Source organism: Lissotriton helveticus, chromosome 7 (genome assembly GCF_964261635.1).
Source record: "Lissotriton helveticus chromosome 7, aLisHel1.1, whole genome shotgun sequence".
In the NCBI taxonomy this organism is placed as follows: Eukaryota; Metazoa; Chordata; class Amphibia; order Caudata; family Salamandridae; genus Lissotriton; species Lissotriton helveticus.
The window spans coordinates 392235799-392255746 of NC_136068.1; the positions used below are offsets into that span (position 1 = coordinate 392235799).

Sequence of the window (19948 nt, forward strand, 5' to 3'; positions counted from 1 at the left end):
CTCTTATCTCTTTCTTTCTTGCACTGCCTGGAGCGTTCCTCCCTATGTACAAGAAAAAATGTATATATGTGTTGTTCTTTGTAAATAATGTTAGAAGACCCTTCCTGAACCTCAGTGGTGATGGAACAGATTCTCCCTTAACTCGAGTTATTGGAATAAAGCCCTTTTAACTTGGACACCACGGACTCTCTGCCTCTCATTTGATACATGCTAATTGTTAATGCCTAGAAATTATGCCAGGGTAATATTTTATTTACCACAGTACGACAATCTGTATTGTAGCTGACAAAGGTGTTTGCAATGGAGTACTCATTACCTGCGCTTGTAACTGTTTTAATGCGTTTGCATACGAAATAACAATAAAAACAGATTGGAAAAAAAACAAAAAACAAAGAAGCCATACAGAACAGAGTTAACACCACGCACTGTTGTCCTCCTTGTGTACAGTTTGATAAGAATGTAATTTTGGACGTTCGAATTGCCCGCAGGAGGTCTTATGCAAAGTTTGAATTATAAGCCTATGACATGCTGCAACTACAACTTCGGATTCCTTTTGAAACTCAACTCGAATTATTATTGCTATTGCAGGCCACTTGTAAATGTCACAACTAAGCGCCTACAAAGAGTCCAAGTTTCAAAAACACCAGTAAAATGTGTTCTCACATACTTGTGGAATTTTTTTAATAAACATTTTATGTACAGTAAATTAAGCAGTTATGCAGCAATAAATATTTCACGATGCTATGAGCATTAAATATATGTTACATTATTTACACGTATACGAAATAAACAATGGCATAGGATGTGCAAGGCATTTTTCGAAATTTTGCATGTTAAACTTGACAGGTTTATTGGCGAAGCACATGGTAACAAAGTATGCACAATTGCACTGTAAACAGCCCAAATGTTTAGCACTTACAAAAAGTTCTTTACTGCCTACACAAATGCCAACTATGTCTCTCTCATGATTGCTTCAACATGACACTCTCACAACCTGACCTATTTCATCCTCTCACAGTCTGCCCCTGGACTGCTCTGCCTTCCATAAGGAGGTAAAAGTAGAGCCGGTAACTATAGGTCTCGTAGGCCATACAGCGCTTCGGCGCTGTAATCGCCATGTGCGAGACCTAAAAAGTGGTGTCTGCTCTGCACTGCTCACATTCTCATTGTTCCCATGTAATCACCCCATGCCCTGAGGCAGTGAACTATGGCGACTATAATATCATTTGGATGAGTATATAATCTTGTTTATAACTGTGTGAGTAATATAGATAATTAAATGATATGCTGAAATATGATTTGTTCTTTTATATATATGTTTTTGCCGAATAAAGTAAATTAAATTGAAATAATTAAATATGTAGAAATATTTCCTCAACTCAAGTGATATTAGCCTTTTTATTTCAGTACTTATGCACTGCTTTTGTACTCTGTATTATAGCATTGAAGCAATGTTCTTGCAATTTTTGCTGATTAGAAATGTGGGTCAGCAGAAGTACTTTGTGCTAGTGCACCACAGTAATGCAGATACAGGGACAGCGGATAGGAGGCAGGGATAACACCAGCTTTCTCCCAAAATATGGGGTCCCATTGATAAGCAGGTGGTCTGTGGATTACTACTTATGGAAGAATTCGCCTCTCCTTAGTAGAATGCGTATTGTATGTATTTGGACCTGCTTCTGGTAGTTTACAGATTTAGTTATAAGTTATGAATGGACGGGGACCCTCAGCGTTTATCCCTTGTTCCCTACCAATATTTGGACCTCTAAGAGGCTTCATGTGGAGTCTCTAATTGGGGTCACATTGATGGTATGAAGTAGAGTAGAGGTAGAGGTCAATCAAGCAATCGACAAAGGTGAATCCATTTGGTAAACAGAAAGCAGTCTGGAGCCCCTCTCATAACTGCACCCAAGTACTGGATTACTTGCACTTCCATTGTAGTCAACTTCATGAGATTGTTCAGAATCCCAGATCCATCTCTAAATCTTTAATTTGTGTGGAAAAAATGGCTTGAACAAACAGCCGCCCAAGCACAGGTATACACACGTTCTGTAGGACTCACAGAAGCTGCCACTATTGCCTTGTTGTCAAAGAAGGAACAAAGGGGAGAGGAGTTGGCCTAACGGCTAAGGCGCTTGACCTCGGACCTGGGGATCAAGTCTCGGTAACGACGCCAAAACCTCCTGTGATTCTGGGCAAATCACTTAAATGAAAGTGTGGAGGAGCCTAGCCTGCGACCATGATGGCCGCCTAATCCTTCGGCTCCGCCGACCTTTTCGCTTCCCTCCCGTCCCGCGACCTATCCTGGCATCGATCCTGATCCTAAGCGGTGTTTTCGGGCTCGGGAGGTGACCCCGACTCCATTGGTGTGTCTTACCTGGTGCTCCCTGCGGTGGAAACGCTGGGACGTCCTCGCCTCCTCCCGGACGCTGCCCGACGCTGACTGGTGCTCAGCTTGGTGATGATAACGTGGATGGCCAGTCTTGTGGGCTGCACCGAGTTTCTGAGCCCCGTGTGCATGGATCCGATGCATCCTTCTCTCCTAAGGCACCAGTGCGGATTGTGGACATTATGAGAGCCCTGGATACTCTTCGTACTGCTTTTTGTGCCAATGCCTGTGACCTAGGGCACAGCCTGGATGCTGTTCTATCTGTTGTGCCCCTGCCTGACCAAGCACATTTACGACTGCGTGAAGCTGAGCCTCATCCTGTGCCCGACTTCTGTAGACTGCCTGCCCGGATGCGCCCGGAGGTGCTGTTGGTCTGTGCTCCCGATATCCCCGTGATGCTGTCTGCGACGGAGATGCAGCGGTCTGATGTCTGTATGCTGGTTCAATGTGTGGGGTCTCGTCCTCGGACGCCATGTTTGGACACTCCATTGTTGATCTACGGAGACGCTTCCTACGTTATTCTGTGGTTGCTACTATTGCCCGGGCCGGGGGGGCTGTTCCAGTGCGATGTCTACACTTCTATCGCGGTTGCACACTTGACATTTGATTGGACAGACTTTGTTCGACGGCGTTCTGATCTGCGGGGGTCACACGGTTTGTTTGTCCCATTCAAGATGGCTACTGTGCAGCTGGACCACGTCGTTGTTCTTGATCGCAGGGGCCAGGGTTGAGCTCCCCCTATCAAGCACTGAGTACCGTTTACTGTTGGGATTAGAATTGATGGACGGTACTATAAAGCTGGACTTTGTCGTTACGCCGGGCTGCGGGAGGCGGGGTGGAGGGTGTCCCCTCCCATGTTAAGTTTGTTGTTGTTCTTACTGCTGGTATGTTGATGGATAGCCGGGGATGTTCCACATTTATTTTGTATCGATGGCGGGGTCTAGGGATGGGCGGCCCGAATATTGCATCCCGGAGCGGGTCTGTTTCTCTCCTCCTCCACTCTTTTTATATCTTTCCCTACTGTGGGGCAGTTCCAGGGCGACAGGCACGCTGTTAGTGGATTTGGCCGTAGCCATTACAGGGGTGCGGGGTGGTGGGTGTGGGGGGGGTTTGTTCTTTTAGTTTGTTTTGTTCTATGGTCCCTATCGCTCTTTTCCGGCTTTGGGAGGGTTCTTTCCTCTTCGTGGGGTTGGCTGCTTCGGGGTTTCGCACCTTTTTTCTCCTTGTGTTTTAATGAATCTTTGTTTTCTGTTCTGGGGGTGGGCTTTCTGGGATTCCGCTTGGAATCGTTATTTCGTGTATTGCTGCCTATTGCTTGATTTATTGTTGCGGAAGCATAGCCTATATAGTTGCTGTATGTATAGCCCACTTTCCCTTGTAAATGGGGTACGCCCCTCTTGTCGCGTTTCTTTGTGTCCCTTAATGTAAGGTGTACAATTCTTCCTGTTGCAGCCCCTCGCTTCCTTCTGACTTAAAAATGAAAACCTCCTCTCCTGTGTAGCGCGCCCCATTGTCGCTTCTGGCGTATTTTGTAATATCCTGATGGTATACTGATATACTGTTCTCCTGTTATTTTTCGCCTATCTTTGCGGCCGGCCGTGATGGTTGTGGGCTCGCGCATGTATCTTCTGTTTTTTGTCTCAATAAAGGTTTTCAAACAAAAAAAAAAAAAAAAAAAAAAAAGAAAGTGTGTCCTCATGTAACGTAACTGGAAAATATGTAAAGCGCTCTGATACCTGATTCGGTTCGGGTCTAGTTCGCGCTATATAAAACTCTGCAAAAAAAAAAGGGCAGATAGGAACATGGAAGAACTGGCTGGTGGTGCTGGCAGCTACTTTAGAAATTGAGATACTATCTGTCTCCTCATAATTACAACATTAGAGTATGAATCCTCAAAGGGCTGTCCTACTATTCATCATTAAGGCTGTTCAACTGCAAGATTAAGCTGAAAGCATGGGAATGAAGAGTTTTTGTATCAACTGAATTTGGAATGTATTTTCATAATTCTGCAGGGTCCCAAATAAACATGTATGTGTTAAACTTAAATTATTGGCAAGTGCTTATTTACATACAGATAACTTCCCTGTGGTGCAGTAGGCCATAATCACTTCCTAGTGAATGCAGGATCTCACAAGCATTTTACCATTTTAAATATTAAATAAGGGCTTGTCTGTGGGCTAAAATTTGCAGCATCCAGAAATTCTCTTACTTGACCCACTTGCCTGCAGTCTTGAGGTGATGGGGTAAACATCACTGTACTAACCTTTTGCCTTTACCAGTCAATATTAATTTATCTCGTTGTTCCTTAATATCTGGAATCATATTTTACTATCTTTTTCTAGACAAAAAGATTGACCTCATACACCATCTGCTCCAGAAAAATCGGTTTCAAGCATTTCAGTCGTCTTTGTTGAGTCAGTGAAAAATCTAGCACCCACTTATACTTTGTTTTCGTCTGAAGTCCAGAAAGATGCTCACTATGTTGTATATGCTGGGCCCTGTACCCAGAGCTGTTAATACCCGTTGGCTCATTCTAATCCTGGTGCCTTGCTTTTGTTTTTACCTTTGCCAGCGGAAAGTAGGGTTTGGCTGGTATGGTGCATATGCCACTAAGATGTATGAACCTGTGTTGAGAGAAGCCTCTCTAAAAACACTTTCTCTTTTACAATCTGTTTAATTTAAGGTTTCAGCTTTGGTGTTCATCTAGATTTCTCCACTTGTGTAAACCCAAATCAGTATTCCCAGAAAAAGAAAGGACTTGAGTTTTCGGAGGAGCAATTCAACTAAGAAGCGAGTCTCAACCATGTGGAATGCCTCGTTGACAAGCCGAGTCATCAACCATAAACTGAGAACTCTTTCAGGTCCTCAGCTGACCCAGTGTGATCTTTTTCTAATTATGAATTGCTCAAAAATCTTCCCCTTGGTTTCCTGGCAGTTGGTACAGTTCCATTCGGTCCTTAGGGGCCAGCTCTAGCTATCATGTTGGAATTGTGAATCTGGTAATCTTAAGAAATATATAGACAATCTGAAAAACATTACTGCCCGGGAGGTCTGTGCATATAATCTTTGTATGGGTAATTTGAGCAAGATGAATTAAGTCTTTTATGCACTGTAAAACTAAATAACAAATCTGCAGGGGGCTTGTGTGCCTGAAGGAAAGGGTTGTGATCAGCCTAACTCAATCTCTGTTGTCTTTGTCATTCCGACAGATGCCTGTATCAATAACAACCCCTTGCTGAGTTACAAGAGGTAGGGAACTAGAGACACAAATGGTCTTATTTGCATTGTCTTAAAGACAATATACCTTGCTGCCATATTAGTGACCTCATGGAATAATCCTTCATATAATAGACTCATGTGACCAGTGGCGGCTGTTGAACTTCCAAAGTGGTGGGGGGGGGGGGGGAGGGCGGGGCGTAAATCCCTTCCTCAACCTGGAACAAGTAAGTGAAGAGAGTGAAATGGAATTCCTTGTAGAATGTTTGAGAGAGGGTATAGTTCTGTCCAGTAACAAGCATGACAAAATGGGTCATTTACAACACAATTTACACATACATTTGTTACAAAATCCAGAGGTTCTGAAGAGATATTTTTGTGTTGTACCAAGCAAGCTTTACCTTCACGAGAGGGTCTTCAAACGTCCACAAAAAATTATCTCACAACAGAGGCAACACTGTGGACTTTGTAATGTAATTTCCATTCAGAGTTGAATTAAATTGTTTATCAGACAGCTGCCCATAAAGAACCTGAAATTAGCATGACTTCTTTCACATAGAGATGCACGACATCTGAGGTCAGGAATGTGTCTGTTAAGAAATGTCATTGCAACTTCAAAAGGAAATATAATGCCAAGAGCCATGTGTTCCTGCACTTCACCTATTTCCCCATAAAGCACACTTTATGAAACTGTTTTTTCCAGTTTTGTATAGCACAAAAACCTAGACATAGAGCACTGGGGTGTCTACCCCGGCAACAGTCACATTAAGCAAAGTCAGATTCATTTTTTAGGCATTGGAGAGATTAGGTGATTTGTCTAGAATCACAAGATGTGTTGTCTTGGGGCTGAGGCTCCAACTTGCTTCTACAGTGCTAAAGACGGCGCCTCTATCCGTAACACCACGCCCGACTTGGGAATATATACAGACTGGAAGAGTGGCATGATTGTGAAAGTTCTTCTAAGAAAGTCTTTTCACAAAGCAGTGCTTAAAGTCTTTCAACCAGAGTCAGAGTGCAGACTTTGCAGGGCAATGCCACTGTTAGACACAGACTACAATACAGTGAGCTCAACCATGCTGTACAAGGCCACTGTCAGCAAATAGAATATTTCCATTGTATTCCAAGTCACAAAGCCATTAGGTTTATTGTTTGAAGAGAGGGAGAGTGAATGGCTGTGCAGGCCACAGAAAGTCCGAATGTTTTTAGAGAGGGCTTGCAGAGGAGAGAAGAGACGGGTATGAAAGCAAAAAACTTGCACGCGAGTGAGCTTGGGTTTGCGGCTTCAATTTTTTTATGAATCCAAAATCTGGCTTTGCTGTTATTATTTGAAGGCCTGCAATTTGAGGAGTAAATAGCAACATAGTAGCAAGCGCGAGGAGGCCAAAAAGCATTTTTTAATTACAGAGGCGTTGATTCTTTGGGAAGAGGTTGAGCTTCACTCATGGATTGTCTCTTGCAATGCATTACTGCTGAAGAAGTCTTACCTGGGACAGCTCTGTCGGTGTACCCACTGTCATCAAAGTAGCTTTGTCTAAGGTGGAAAAAAAAAGTACCCAGTCCCACCATCAGGCTCCCTCTCTTGGCCTCTGATGTAGGCCTTCCTTTTATAAACCCCCCCTGCATTACCGGTCGGGTGCAACATGGCAAAGACAATCGGAGATGCAGAGGAAAGTGAAGATAGACTGGGGTTGAGTTGGGTGGGAGTCCAATGTGTTCCTCTAGTTTAAGGAGTGTGGAGTGACTGCCAATGCGTGACATGGTTTATAGCACGTAGGGCTTTCAGACTGCAGTTCCTGATCAGGTTTAAGTTTCATTGGCGTCAACAACACAAAGGATCAAGGGGCATATTACCACGGAGGGCGATAGGCGAATATCGCCGCGTTAGCGGGCATTTTCGGCCGCTTAGCGGCGATAATTCTATCGCCCTATTCACAAGCTGTCGCTAACAGCAGTTAGCGACAGCTTGTAGGCGATAGCGAGCGGTTTGGGGCCCGCTTTGCATGTCAGCGATGTTTATCGCTAATGACATGCAAAGTGGGCGTACCCAACCAGTTAGCGACTGAAAGCAGTCAATAACGACGCTATCGCCTATTACCAAGGCAGACGTAGCGATGGAAATATTTGCGCTAAGCGTTAATATCTCCAAATACTAACACCTGCCCAGACCAGTTCTTAGCCATGTTATCCAATGGGAGGTGGATAACATGGCTAAGAGCATTTCGTCGCTAATGCGTGAATATCGCTGTATTCTCAGCGAGATTCATGCATTTCGCTGCTATCGCCTGGATTTTTATCGCTTTTGAGGTAAACCTTGCTAATAGCAAGTTATCTCAGCGATAAAAAACGATGATGCGCGGCGATAAAAATATTGCCACTAAGCCTACTTAGTGATAAATATCGCTATTTGTTGGTAATATGCCCCCAAGTTCTCCAGATGGCAAATGCGGGCTGTAAAGAGGTAAGCCCTGCGTCATGACATCACCCGGCCATCGAGAACTGATGCATATGCAACTGCACATTACCACCCTGCCAGTGTCTGGCTGTCTTACCAAAAACATTGGGCCAGGCAGCCAGATGTGTTTCAAAAGAATTATGTTATGGTTTAAAAAGGATGAACTGCAAATGTTAAGAATCATGCCTGCACTTCAGAGGGGGGTCGCTCTGGAGCCCTAAGATAGAAGCTGCTGCTGCATGCAGGGCCGGCGCTAGGCATGGGCAGCGTGGGCAGCTGCCCAGGGCCTCGCACTCAGCCCACCAGCATGGGGCCCACACCGATCGTGTCCCCTGTTGTTTCCCAGTCTCCATGCAATTAGGGTCTATGGGAGGGGTCGGGAGGGGTCCCCTCCCTGGGCCTCTCTGGGATGGTGTCTGGAGGCCTGGGGGGGGGGACTCTTCCCCTTGTCCCAATTGCAAGGAGACCCATTCAGAGACACTGTGGGAGGCCCATTGTACAGGATTTTAGCGCACCCACGGTGTTAACTCTCAGCCCACAAGCAATTCTTACACCTATCGGTTGGAGGTGTGAGAATTGCTTGTGGGTTAAAAATTAAAACTGTGGGGGCGATAAAATCCTGTACAATGGGCCTCCCGCGGTGTCTTTGAATGGTTTCCTTGCAAGGGGTCACTTAAGTTAGAAGGGCCTCGCGCATTCCCTTGTGGCCCAGGGCCTCGCAAATCATAGAACCGGCCCTTGCTATGGAAAAATTACGTTTCCAGTTAGAAAAACTGCACTGTCTCTTATTGTGTCAGGGGGGCCATATCTGTGTTGCCTCCTTACTCTTTTCTGGGACAGTGTCTGGAGTGGTGTGAACATTTATCTCTGTTTCTGGCATGAGATCTGTCTCTGGAAGTCGTCCTTCTTGTGGTCATGAACACCCAATCCACCTGCCTTGGTAAAGAAGGAATCACAATATTTCTGAAACTACAGATCTTAACATCAAAGCTGACAGGTAGTGGATGTTCTACGATCTTAAGAGAAGGTAAAAGAATCTGGTACTTAGAAGAAAAAACAAGGGTGACTCTGCATTCCGTTAACTGTGGATTCTCTGAAAGAGCAGTATCAGTTGCCAAATGTGATTTTTTACATTTGAAAACTAGCTAGTACTATAAAAAAGACACAAAAATGCTACCTTCATAATCATGTTTTGTTTAGGAAATCGTTAAAAAAAATTACGGACATATGTATAAGGAATTTCCGCAGCGCAGCACCGCAAGCCAATTGGCTGCGCCACTCTGCTTCACTACCAAAGCACAGGAATGCGACCTATTTACAATAATATGTTGCATTCCTGTGTTCTCCCCTGTGCCGCGCACAAACAGCTGCCATGCGCCGGCGCAGGCACCCTTGCACCATGGTGCAAGGATGCCTGCGCCATGGGGGGATTGTTTTTGTGCAGGAAAGGGGGCACCTTCCTACACAAAAGCAATCACTAGAGGCATTTTCCTCTGTCAATGTGTGCTGTAGAATGCAGCACACATTGAAAGAGGAAAAAACGAGGAGAAATGAAAACATTTCTCCCCGTTGCGCCTCACCTACGCCTTCCCTGGGGAGGCGTAGCATTTACACACATTTCCAGATTTTCGATTCCTCGTCAATCTGGAAATGTGTCTTGTTCCATGGTTGTTGCGTGGAAACACCCACAGCCCCTCCCATGGAAAGCCCCTTTCACACAAAGTGCTGCGTGCAAAGGCGCAATATTTACAAGGATAGGAAAAGTCACGAAGAGTTGCTTTTCCTGTCCTTGTAAATATGGGGCAGAGAAATACGCCACCAGTACGTCACAAAAAGTGACATACTGGTGGCGCATTCAGTTCTACATTATTATTGTTGACTACACGGTTATTGTTGCACTGATTCTGATATGTATTAATAAATCTATGTGGTTAACACCTGCAGCAGTTTATTGGGCGTGAGACCATTCCCACCTAAGGGTGCTGATGTTATTGAGGATCTTTATTTTCCTCCTCACGTCGGAATGTGTGCTTTGTGGGGTAAAAGGTGAAGTGTCGGAACACACAACAATTAGAATGTGCGTCTGGGTCACCCATAGTCCGAGAACCTGCCCATTTTTTCGTATGGGGAATAGAGGGGCCCACTCATCTGGGGCTATGTGACAAATATTCTGAAACCACAGCCTATGCGACCTGCAGTTTTTTCCACACATCCCCTTCTAAAGATGTGAAGCAAATAGTTCGCCTTATGTCCAATAAATTTGAAATCTGTCCCTAGATGCTTAATTTGATTCCCCTTCAAGAGTTCTAGAAGGTAGAAAAATGTATTTAAATAACCCTCACCCACCAGGGTTACCCCTGGTGGCATGCTTCATCAATGGGTTCTTCCTATCCCGCTGCGGGGCGGGCGTGCTACAACCTACAACCTACGGACACGTGGGAGCACTATAGGTTTTGGTAAATCCAAATGAGTGAGAAAGGAGTTGGAGGGGGGGAGTGGTATTTGGTAGAGATTAAAAAATACCTGGTTAGCAGGAAAAAATACTCTTTATTTGGACCTCTATCTGGTATTGGTAAAAAATGGGGAAATTGGAGATGCAAAAGGGATAATGTCCTCGAGCCTCACTGGTCGACATGTTTCTAGCCCTACCCCAAGGCTATTCTTCAGACCAAGGAAAAGTATATATGCTCCATGATACCACTACTGCTAGTACGTGATTAAATACATGTTCTTTTCAAAATGAATATTAAATACCGATACAATCAGCATCTATTTGACGAGAGAGTCTGTGTTTTTTAATACAACTACCTGGTGGACGAGTCCCTCTTACCTCCTCTACCTCCTCGCTTTGATTTTTTCGACAATATCTGAAATCCTCTTCACTCACTGTGCTTTGGGACTGCACCAGGCTGTTCACTCACCGTCATGGTTCTGCAGTCTAACTCAGGACAACATGTATTACCATTTTACAAGTAGTAACACTGAACACCCAAGATTCAAACTGCAAGCCACCCTCAGACATGGATCCTTTTTAACTGCAAATGTAAGGCTGCTTTCAAGGTAGCCACTGGCCCTGCGATATACTTTTTTACACTGTCCATTTGCCGTTCTTTTTGCCGTTGCAATTGTTTGTTTACACAGAAGTCTTTGGACATGCTTTCCATCGGCTTTCAATGCCAGTGAGTCATATTAGGTTTTGGCCATCGGTCATGAATAAATAGGAACTTATTGCTTCGCGAAGTCCAAGGCTTACAGGAGACTCTTCCTCCAACTGTGTACCTTCTTTGAATAACACGGCACTGTGAGAAAAAAAAATCAAAATTAAAAGTTCAGAAATTTGTTGCAACTAAACAAATTCAGGGGCATAGTATCAAGCAAGGCGTTAACATTATCGCCGCTTTAGCGGCAGAAAACTGCCGCTAAAACAGAGATAATGGGCTTGATAATACGCAGTAGAGAATTGCCATAGAAGCCCATGTTTACACCAGAACATGGGCTTCTACGGGAATTAACAAGGGCGTATTATCAAGCCCATTATCGCCGCTTTAGCAGCAGTTTAATGTTAACGCTGTTTCTTGATAATATGCCCCTCAGTTTTTTAATTTATGAATCCATTTGTGAGCCATTAGCGGTCTCTTGCCCTAGCACCTTCACTGACAACGATTATGCACTGTGAGAAAATTCTGTAAAGATTGCATGTTCTGATACGGTGCACGAAGGACTATCAAAGTGCTCGGTACAAATGGAGTATGGGTCATGTGCGCCATGGTCCACTCATCATACAATGAAATCATCAAAGGTGCTGTGAAGCCAGGAAACAGCACCTGTCCACAAACTGCTCCTATACAAGTGCACTACCACCTCCTACTTGGATTCGCATAAAAGTGTGTACATTGTAGGGCTCGCGCCACGGGACAGATTTACAAGGAAAGTAACTCAGGACTTGCCGCAATCCATTTGGACGCTCCGCACTGAGTCACTTTCAAAGCACAGGGATGCGACATATTTACAACAATATATCACATCTCTGTGCTTCCCCCTGCCCTGACACACTGACTGCTGCCTTGTGCCGGCACATGCACCATGGCGCAAGGATGCCTGCGTCGTGGGGAGATTGTTTATGTGCAGGAAGGGTTCCCTTCCTGCGCATAAACAATCATAAGTTGCAATATTCAAGTTCTATGTGTGCTCCATTAGCACACACAGAACTTGCAAAACGTCATTGTTTTACTGATGGTTCACGTGCAGGAAGGGACACCTTCCTGTACATAAACAATCACCAGAGGTGATTTCCTCTCGCTATGTGCGCTGCAGAATGCGGTACACATAGAAAGAGGGAAAAAACAAGGAGAAATTAATACATTTCTACTCGTTGCGCCTCACTACGCCGCCCCTGGGGAGGCGTAGCATTCAGACGCATTTCTAAATGTAGGATGTCTAGTAAATCTGGAAATGTGTCTGGTTCCATGGGTGTTGCGTGGGAACACACACAGCAACACTCATGGAACGCCCCTTTCAAGCACAGAGCTGCATGCCAAGGGTCCATATTTACAAGAACAGGAAAAGTCACGCAGGGTGACTTTTCCTGTGCTTGTAAATATGGGGCACTAAAATGTGCCGCCAGTGCGTCAGAAGGGGCTTGTAAATCTGTCCCAACATATTTACCAATAGAAAGTGCTTGTTTTCCCTTTATAATAAGCAAAAGGGCAACCCAGTATTCCCTTGAGGGCTTGGGCAAACAATAAAGTATTCAATATAAAGGACCCACAAAGGATTTGTTTAAACAAAATAATTAATGATTTAAAAAAACACAAATTTACCCTGGTTGTAGATTCACTTGACATATTTTTCAAAACCACAAGTCGACGTGCCTAAAACCATGGTGAATGTGTGTTTTTTCTAGATTGATCGATTTTGAACCCCACTGTATGCATTTTGTATACATTAATAAATATGTTTTGAATATCAAATATTGACCAATAACACCTGCCATTGAATTTTTTCGTTTGACAAGTAATGTTCCTTCGCAAATTGGATGTTTCAATCAACTTTAAAGTGATGTATGGATGTCATAATTTGACATATTGAATTTTTTTAAATCATTATTTATTTTGTTTAAACAAATCCTTTGTGTTTTCCCTTTAGGCACATTTTACCTGCTTGGCACTGTGTGGTAAATAGCAGCTTTTTGGTGAGAGTGTATTATCTGAGTAAATTCTGCGTTGATGCTCACTATAGACCTTTGATGAGCCTGTCAAAATTAAACAGTTTATACTTTAAAATTTCTAGAGGTTGTGAAGATCCCCAGCAATATAGTCCTTGAAGCCTCCAAAATACCAACCTGTAAACATTGTGTTGGATATAAGCTATGGGTAACTTTCTACGAATATAAATATTAAATATAGATATAGCATAATCATATCTTTTTTTAAATTCTTTCCTTCTAGATACATTGTTAAGAATTTAGCTAGGAATAACAGGGATTGCCATCTGTATTCCCAACGATTTGTCTCTCAACACTGTAATTGAACTTGCAATCACATAGGGAGACATACAAATTTGCAACAATGACACAGCTCTTACTACCAAGCCTGTCAAAATCCCATTACTTCAGACAGTTGATGTGCCCTGGAACTAAGTAAGCAAAAAGGATACACTGTTCCCCTAGGGAAAATAACTAATAAAAGAATAGATAAACCAAACTACGTAAAGTGGGAAAAGGGGGTCCGGGGGGGGGGGTAATCCCCCTTTTGGAACTAAAACCCTCACACACCCAGCAAGCGAGGTGTCATGCTTCCTCATCTGGGTTCTGCTCCTCGTCAGACTGGCGCTTCAATGTCTGACGGGCACCCGTAAAGGGGCTCTTTATCGGAGATCTTTTGTTCCTGCCAGTTGGTGCATGTGGGTGTGAGGGCTCTAGTGGGTGTGTAGACGTGAAAGGCAAGTGTTTTTTAAAACAGGTTAGTTAATCCAATAAGTCTTTTTAATAGGGTGGTTAACTACCTGAGTAAAAATGGTGGGGTGAACCTACACGCTGGTGCAATGATCCAAAAGTGTACGTTCTACCTAGTGGTCAACATGTTTCATGCTCTTTATAGCAATTCGTCAGGACCAAGAACTTAAACAGTGCTACACGTTGTGGTAGGATAGGATATTACCTTCCCCAGGATACTAGTAAGCAGGCCGGTCGGTCCTGCCCATTCCTAATGGGACCTAGAGAAAGAATGGTGCCCCTGTTAATGGCAGGGCTAGATCCTCTGTAAATGGTTCATTATTCAATAAAAATGCCTGGTGTTGGCATGGGTGGAGGGAAATAAAAACACACAGCGAGGCTGGGTGTATCCGGACAATGTCCAGTGACAGAAATGGAGAAAATACAGTTAATTAGAACACTGTAGCATAAGGTGACTAAAAGGACAGTGGTAACAAGATGATACCTGTGTAGTTCAATTCTCACCCTATCTGACGCTAACACTGGCGTCAGCAGTCTTCTCCCTTGTCCAGGCACCTTATTCATAGGTACCCTAAAATGGTATAAAGGGGGAGGGAGAAATAAGGAAATAACACAAACATTGTAAAATACGGGCCATAATTACTGCCAGACCCCGGGGAGTGCCACCATATGCGTAGAACTACATGAGCACTCTAAAACTCTGTGCCGTGCCGCTCCCTCCGCTCGTATGAATGTAGTAAAGCCCTGGTCAAGAGGGGTCAAGGTACCGGATCCTGAGCATGCCAAGTGGGCATAATAGTACCTGCATAAAACATAGTCACAGTAATTATGAGCGCTCAAGCCGCCGCCGCAGGTCCCGCACTCGCCCCCTACTGTGATCGTTGCAGGGCGGGAGGAGGGCAGGTAGTGTCCAGAAGTCACGTAAAACCTGACCGCAACAATGGCTGACTCAAAAGGGTAAGCCGTATATTTAAAGAAGAGCCAGTCATAACACTGCCGTCACGTAATTAGAGGCGCGCCCAGGGGGGAACTCACCTGTCCGCATGTCGGACGCTGGCCAAGAACCTACCTGCAGGAGCGTCAGGAGCGTCAGGAGGTCGGAGAAGCTGGAAACAGTCTTTCAGCCGCCATTGCAGCTTTTAAACTGTATGTCTGAGGCATTCACGTAGACGCCCCTGTCACGTGCTGCCGGTCTGAAGGTAACGGTGCATGCGTGGTAGAGGGTCCCTGGGCCGCCGCAGATTCAGGCTAAATGCAATGGAGACTCATCACCAACACGATGGCCATTTTACAAGGTGTATACAAAGTAACCACGGCAGGTGAACTCGCCCGTTTCTACAGGGCAAAGTACTAAAAATGGTGTCACACTTAGGAAAGTTATCTAAAAGGCATTTATATTTGCTGTCGGGTGTGGCAATCAGGCTGAATGCCATGGGAAGGCTACACCAACATGGCGGCCATATTACAAGGTACATTCAAAGCAAACAAGGTAGGGCAACTCATTTGTTTGCACAGAACAAGGTAAGCAAAGCCTTGTCACACTTGGTAAAGTATTCTAAAAGCCATCTGTATTCGCTATTAGGTGTGGCAGTGGGCGTCACGGTGGATATCACTCATATTGATGTAAGCACCCAGAGTAGTGTATTGGTAATAAGAAGCCAGCGTGCTTAGATTATTTGGAGACTCTGCCGGTATTAAATAAACACACTGAAGTCAACTTAACTTAAAAATTATTATGTAACAGTGATGTTCAAAGGTGGTCCGGGTCTCGGGGGACATGAGGCCAATCACCCAGTCATAAGGACCATCAATTGATTACGAATGAAACATCAATTTGAAGTAGGTCAATGTGTCAAGGCTAAGGAGCTCCACAGGATTGAGTAATTTAAACCCTCAGTATCTGTCGACAGACGGTGAATCCATCTCTGGTCTATCCGGAAGAGCGCATGTTGTGTGATGTTCGGATGGGCTTCAAGTACAGTCCATCGCAAGCTGTCCACTGAGTGTTTTTTTTCTTTGTAGTAGCTGTAGAGTCTCGTGTGGGTTTTTTGGCACCTAATATTGCTCCTATGCTCGGTGATCCGGAGCTTGGCCTGTCTCATGGTCATCCCTACATATCTTTTCTCGCATGGGCATATGAGGAGATAGATGCACCTAGGGGTATTACAATTAGTGTGCGATCTAGGGTGCCAGATAAAGGCGTCTGTGAGTTTTATCTCTTTGCAAGGACTGGTTAAGTTGCAGATAGCACAACCACCACAGGGGTAATGGCCTGTTACTGTAGGAAGGGCCCAAAGGGTTCTTTGTGTGTTCCCTGGCTCTTTCTTGGGTCTGGTGTGTATCAGTGCTTCTTTTAGGTTTGAAGTGCGTTTGAAAGCAAACCTGGGGCGAGAGATGGACAGTTCACTCGAATTCACAATGCCCCAGTGTTTATTAATGGTTTTCTTCAAGAATGAGGAATTTCTGGTAAAGGATGTAACACAAGTGAGTGTGTCGGTCTGGTCCTTGGTTCTTGTCTCTAGCATCACTTATCGGGGGTTATTCATAGCCCGTTTATAGGAGTTATGGATATTTCTGGAGGGGTAACCCCTGTCCAGTAGTTTGTGTTGAAGTGTCTCCGCCTCTTTTTTGTAGTCGGACATAGTCGAACAGTTCCTCCTGATCCTAAGGAACTGTCCGAAAGGGAGGTTCTCCCTAAGGGATCTGGGGTGGTGGCTGCTGTAGAGGAGGAGACTGTTTCTATCAGTTTCTTTCCTATGCAGGTTTGTCATGATAACACTCTTGGATAGCCAGATTCTGAGGTCAAGGAAAGGGATACTGGTGTTGAAACTGTGCTAGAAAACTTAAGGAAACGGTTCTGTGTGTTAATCCAATTACAAAAGGCTGTACAGGTGTTTAGGTCCCCTTTCCATAGTATCAGAATGTCGTCAATATACCTGCGCCAGATGGTCAACTTACCACGTGTCTCCCTCTTTCCTTCTTGTAATGTCTTATACATACATGAATATTTGCCTTTCTCATTGTAACAGGTTGAGACATTGTTGCTAGTTCTTGTCCCTCCCGTGATCGCAATCAGGTCTTATAGCAATCCATTCACGCGCATACGGGCAGTAGGCCTCACATACAACACGTTCACAGGTTGTATGAACACTTCGCCTACCCCCACTCATCTCAACACTGCCCTCAGGAAACACCATTCCACAGGATCAAAAGCCCTCGGCGTCCAGACAATCGCAGCGGCATGCATCTCCGGGTCAATGTGGGTACAGCGTGCGCAGATTGCTAGTAAGTGATCGTTTGGGTACATACCCAGACAGCTCCGGAGCCACTACTATCGGCAGCAGAGAGGTCAACTGATTTACCAGAATTTTGGCAAAGATCTTTATATCTGTATTGAGCAGAGATAGAGGCCTATAGGAGGAACAGTGCTCTGGGGGCCTGTCCTTCTTGAGTAGCATGACCAGGGTGGCCTCACGCATACTTGGAGGCATGACTCCATCGGTCGCCATCTCTTAAAATAAGTTAACCCGATGGGGGACCAGCTGATCCTAATAAGCTTTGTAAAACGCCACTGTTAACCCATCCGACCCAGGAGCCCTGTGATTAGGCATAGATTTTGATGCCGAGGTTATCTCAGTTGGGCGTAAAGGCGCCATGAAATGCTTTATGCGAGAGTTGGACAGCCACTTCATTGCTATATACGCTAAGTAGTCTTTGTCTGTTTCTTCTGTGCTAGAAGGGCGTGAAGTATATAGGTCTGTATAATACTTGCAAAACATATCGGCAAACTGCGCTGCACCATTAATTAGTGCACCGTCATCATCGCGCAGTTCCAGAACCTCATTTGTACCTCCGGTCGGCCGGGTCAGTGCTGCCAATGTTGCACTGCCAAAAAGGTTTTTTCTAATAGGAAAATGTGACAATGCTGATTGCACGTGTTGTTTTGCTCAATTTGATAAATGTATACGGTGAAAGAAAATACTACAATATAAATGTAATGACTTTTAGGTGATGTTTACTATCTATCATATCATAGCATACCGTATAATGCTTGAAGAATAAAAATGTAAAAATGCATCTGCTGAATGCACTTGTGCATCCAGCACAAGGGGTGGCATATGGTAATGTTTCCTAATACTAAAAACGACGAGATGGTGGAGAATTTTACGAGTTATTAGAAAGTTCTGACAGAATGTACTTGCTTAAAATATTGGCATTTTTGGATGATTACATGGAGTGGGTATTCACCAACAGTGCAAATTCACTGGTAGTGTGTAGATCAGCATTTTGAGGTTTTGCTTGTGCTGTGCTTGTGAAATCTCTTGTATTTTTAATGTATCTTAAAAGGGGGCTCTTATCAGTTCCCACAGCCAAATTGCTGTGTTCATTCGCTTTTGAGTGGACTTTATTTTGTTAACTTCCACTGGCTGCACACATTTACGATACTTCTACTAAAGCTGTTCATACTGTTTAAGCCCCATTCACTGTCAAGATAAGCTTTCTTCCTACAGAAACAAACGCAGACAACTTCTAACAGTATGCTGGAATGCTTGCATTTTCATTTGTGTAAAGAAGGTGCTTCAGCCTTAAAAAGTTTTTGGCATTCCCTATTCATGCCTCAGTACCTTTCTTTGCACTTTGGAGGCATTATCAGATTGATTTTTTCAAATTAATCTATTTGATCATTATGATCAAATTCTAAATATTGTAATAAACATTGTACTTTAAAAATAAAGTTAATTTTTAAGAGCTATGGTATATTTTACTACTAAACAAGCAGGCACAAGTGCATTTACCTTGCAGGCAACAGGGTCCTGATTTGAATGGTGCAGGAAGTGCAGTAGCACTGGGCCCAAAAGTTGTCAGAATTCCTCTAAACACAAAATATTGCTATATTTGACTACTAAACAGGCAGTCACAATTGCAGTTACCTTGCAGTTAAAAGGGACTTGATTTAAATGGTGCAGCAGGTGCAGTGGCACCATGTCCAAAAGCTCCAAGAACAGCACTAAAACCCACATTCTTGCTAAAATGTAAACCTAAACAGGCAGCCACAAGTGCAGTTACCTTACAGACAACTAGGTCATGATTTAAAGGGTGCAGCAGGTGAAGTTACACAAGGTCCAAAAGCTATAGACACCCCACTGAACACTTAACATTGATATATTTTACTGCTAAACAGGTAGTCACAAGTGCAGTTACCTTACAAACAGCAGGGTCATGATTTGAATGGTGCAGCAGTTGCAGTTGCAGTGGCACCAGGCCCAAAAGTTGTCAGAACTCCTCTAAACACTGAGGGGCATATTACCAAGCAGGGCGATAGGCAATTATCGCCGCTTTAGCGGCCGTTTTGGGCCGCTAAGCGGCGATAATTCTATCGCTCTATTAGCAAGCTGTCGCTAACAGCAGTTAGCAACAGCTTTAGGCGATAGCGAGCGGTTTGGGTACCGCTTTGCATGTCAGCGATATTTATCACTAATGACATGCAAAGTGGGCGTACCCAACCTGTTAGCGACTGAAAGCAGTCGCTAACGTCGCTATTGATGGAGCGAGATAGAAAACAAAATTTTGTTTAAACGCGCAAAGTCACATTTCCATAACATGAATAATAATATTAATGATTTGTGATGTATCGTGTTAATACAACCTAGATTAAACTTTACACATGGGGGGACTAACATGTGTGCTCATAAACGTGCATAAATGTTGCATCTTTTTGTTCGTGCAAAATAATAAAAATAATTTGTTGTTTTCGTTTTTGTCATTATTAACTGCAGCAAACTTAAAAGAGGCATGTGCTTATTTTGCTTTTCCTTGTCTATGTGATGTCATTTCTACTATTCTAGGTGCACATAAGTTTCATGGATTCATGAAGATTGGTAGATATAAACGCTGCTTTATTTGTTTGCATTTGCTAGGTAACATTAGACTAATTGGG

At 44.0% G+C, this 19948-nt stretch overlaps 1 protein-coding gene across 1 annotated transcript in view; it reads right to left on the minus strand.

Moving 5' to 3' along the window:
- Nucleotides 1–11182: 11182 nt before the first annotated feature.
- The window catches only part of SLA2 (Src like adaptor 2), a 291725-nt gene continuing 282959 nt past the window's right edge, over nt 11183–19948 (minus strand). Inside the window, exon 8 of the mRNA XM_078650513.1 lies at nt 11183–11356. Within this exon, the coding sequence (XP_078506639.1) occupies nt 11242–11356 (115 nt within the window). The 3' untranslated portion in view covers nt 11183–11241. The remainder of the gene's footprint in view (nt 11357–19948) is intronic.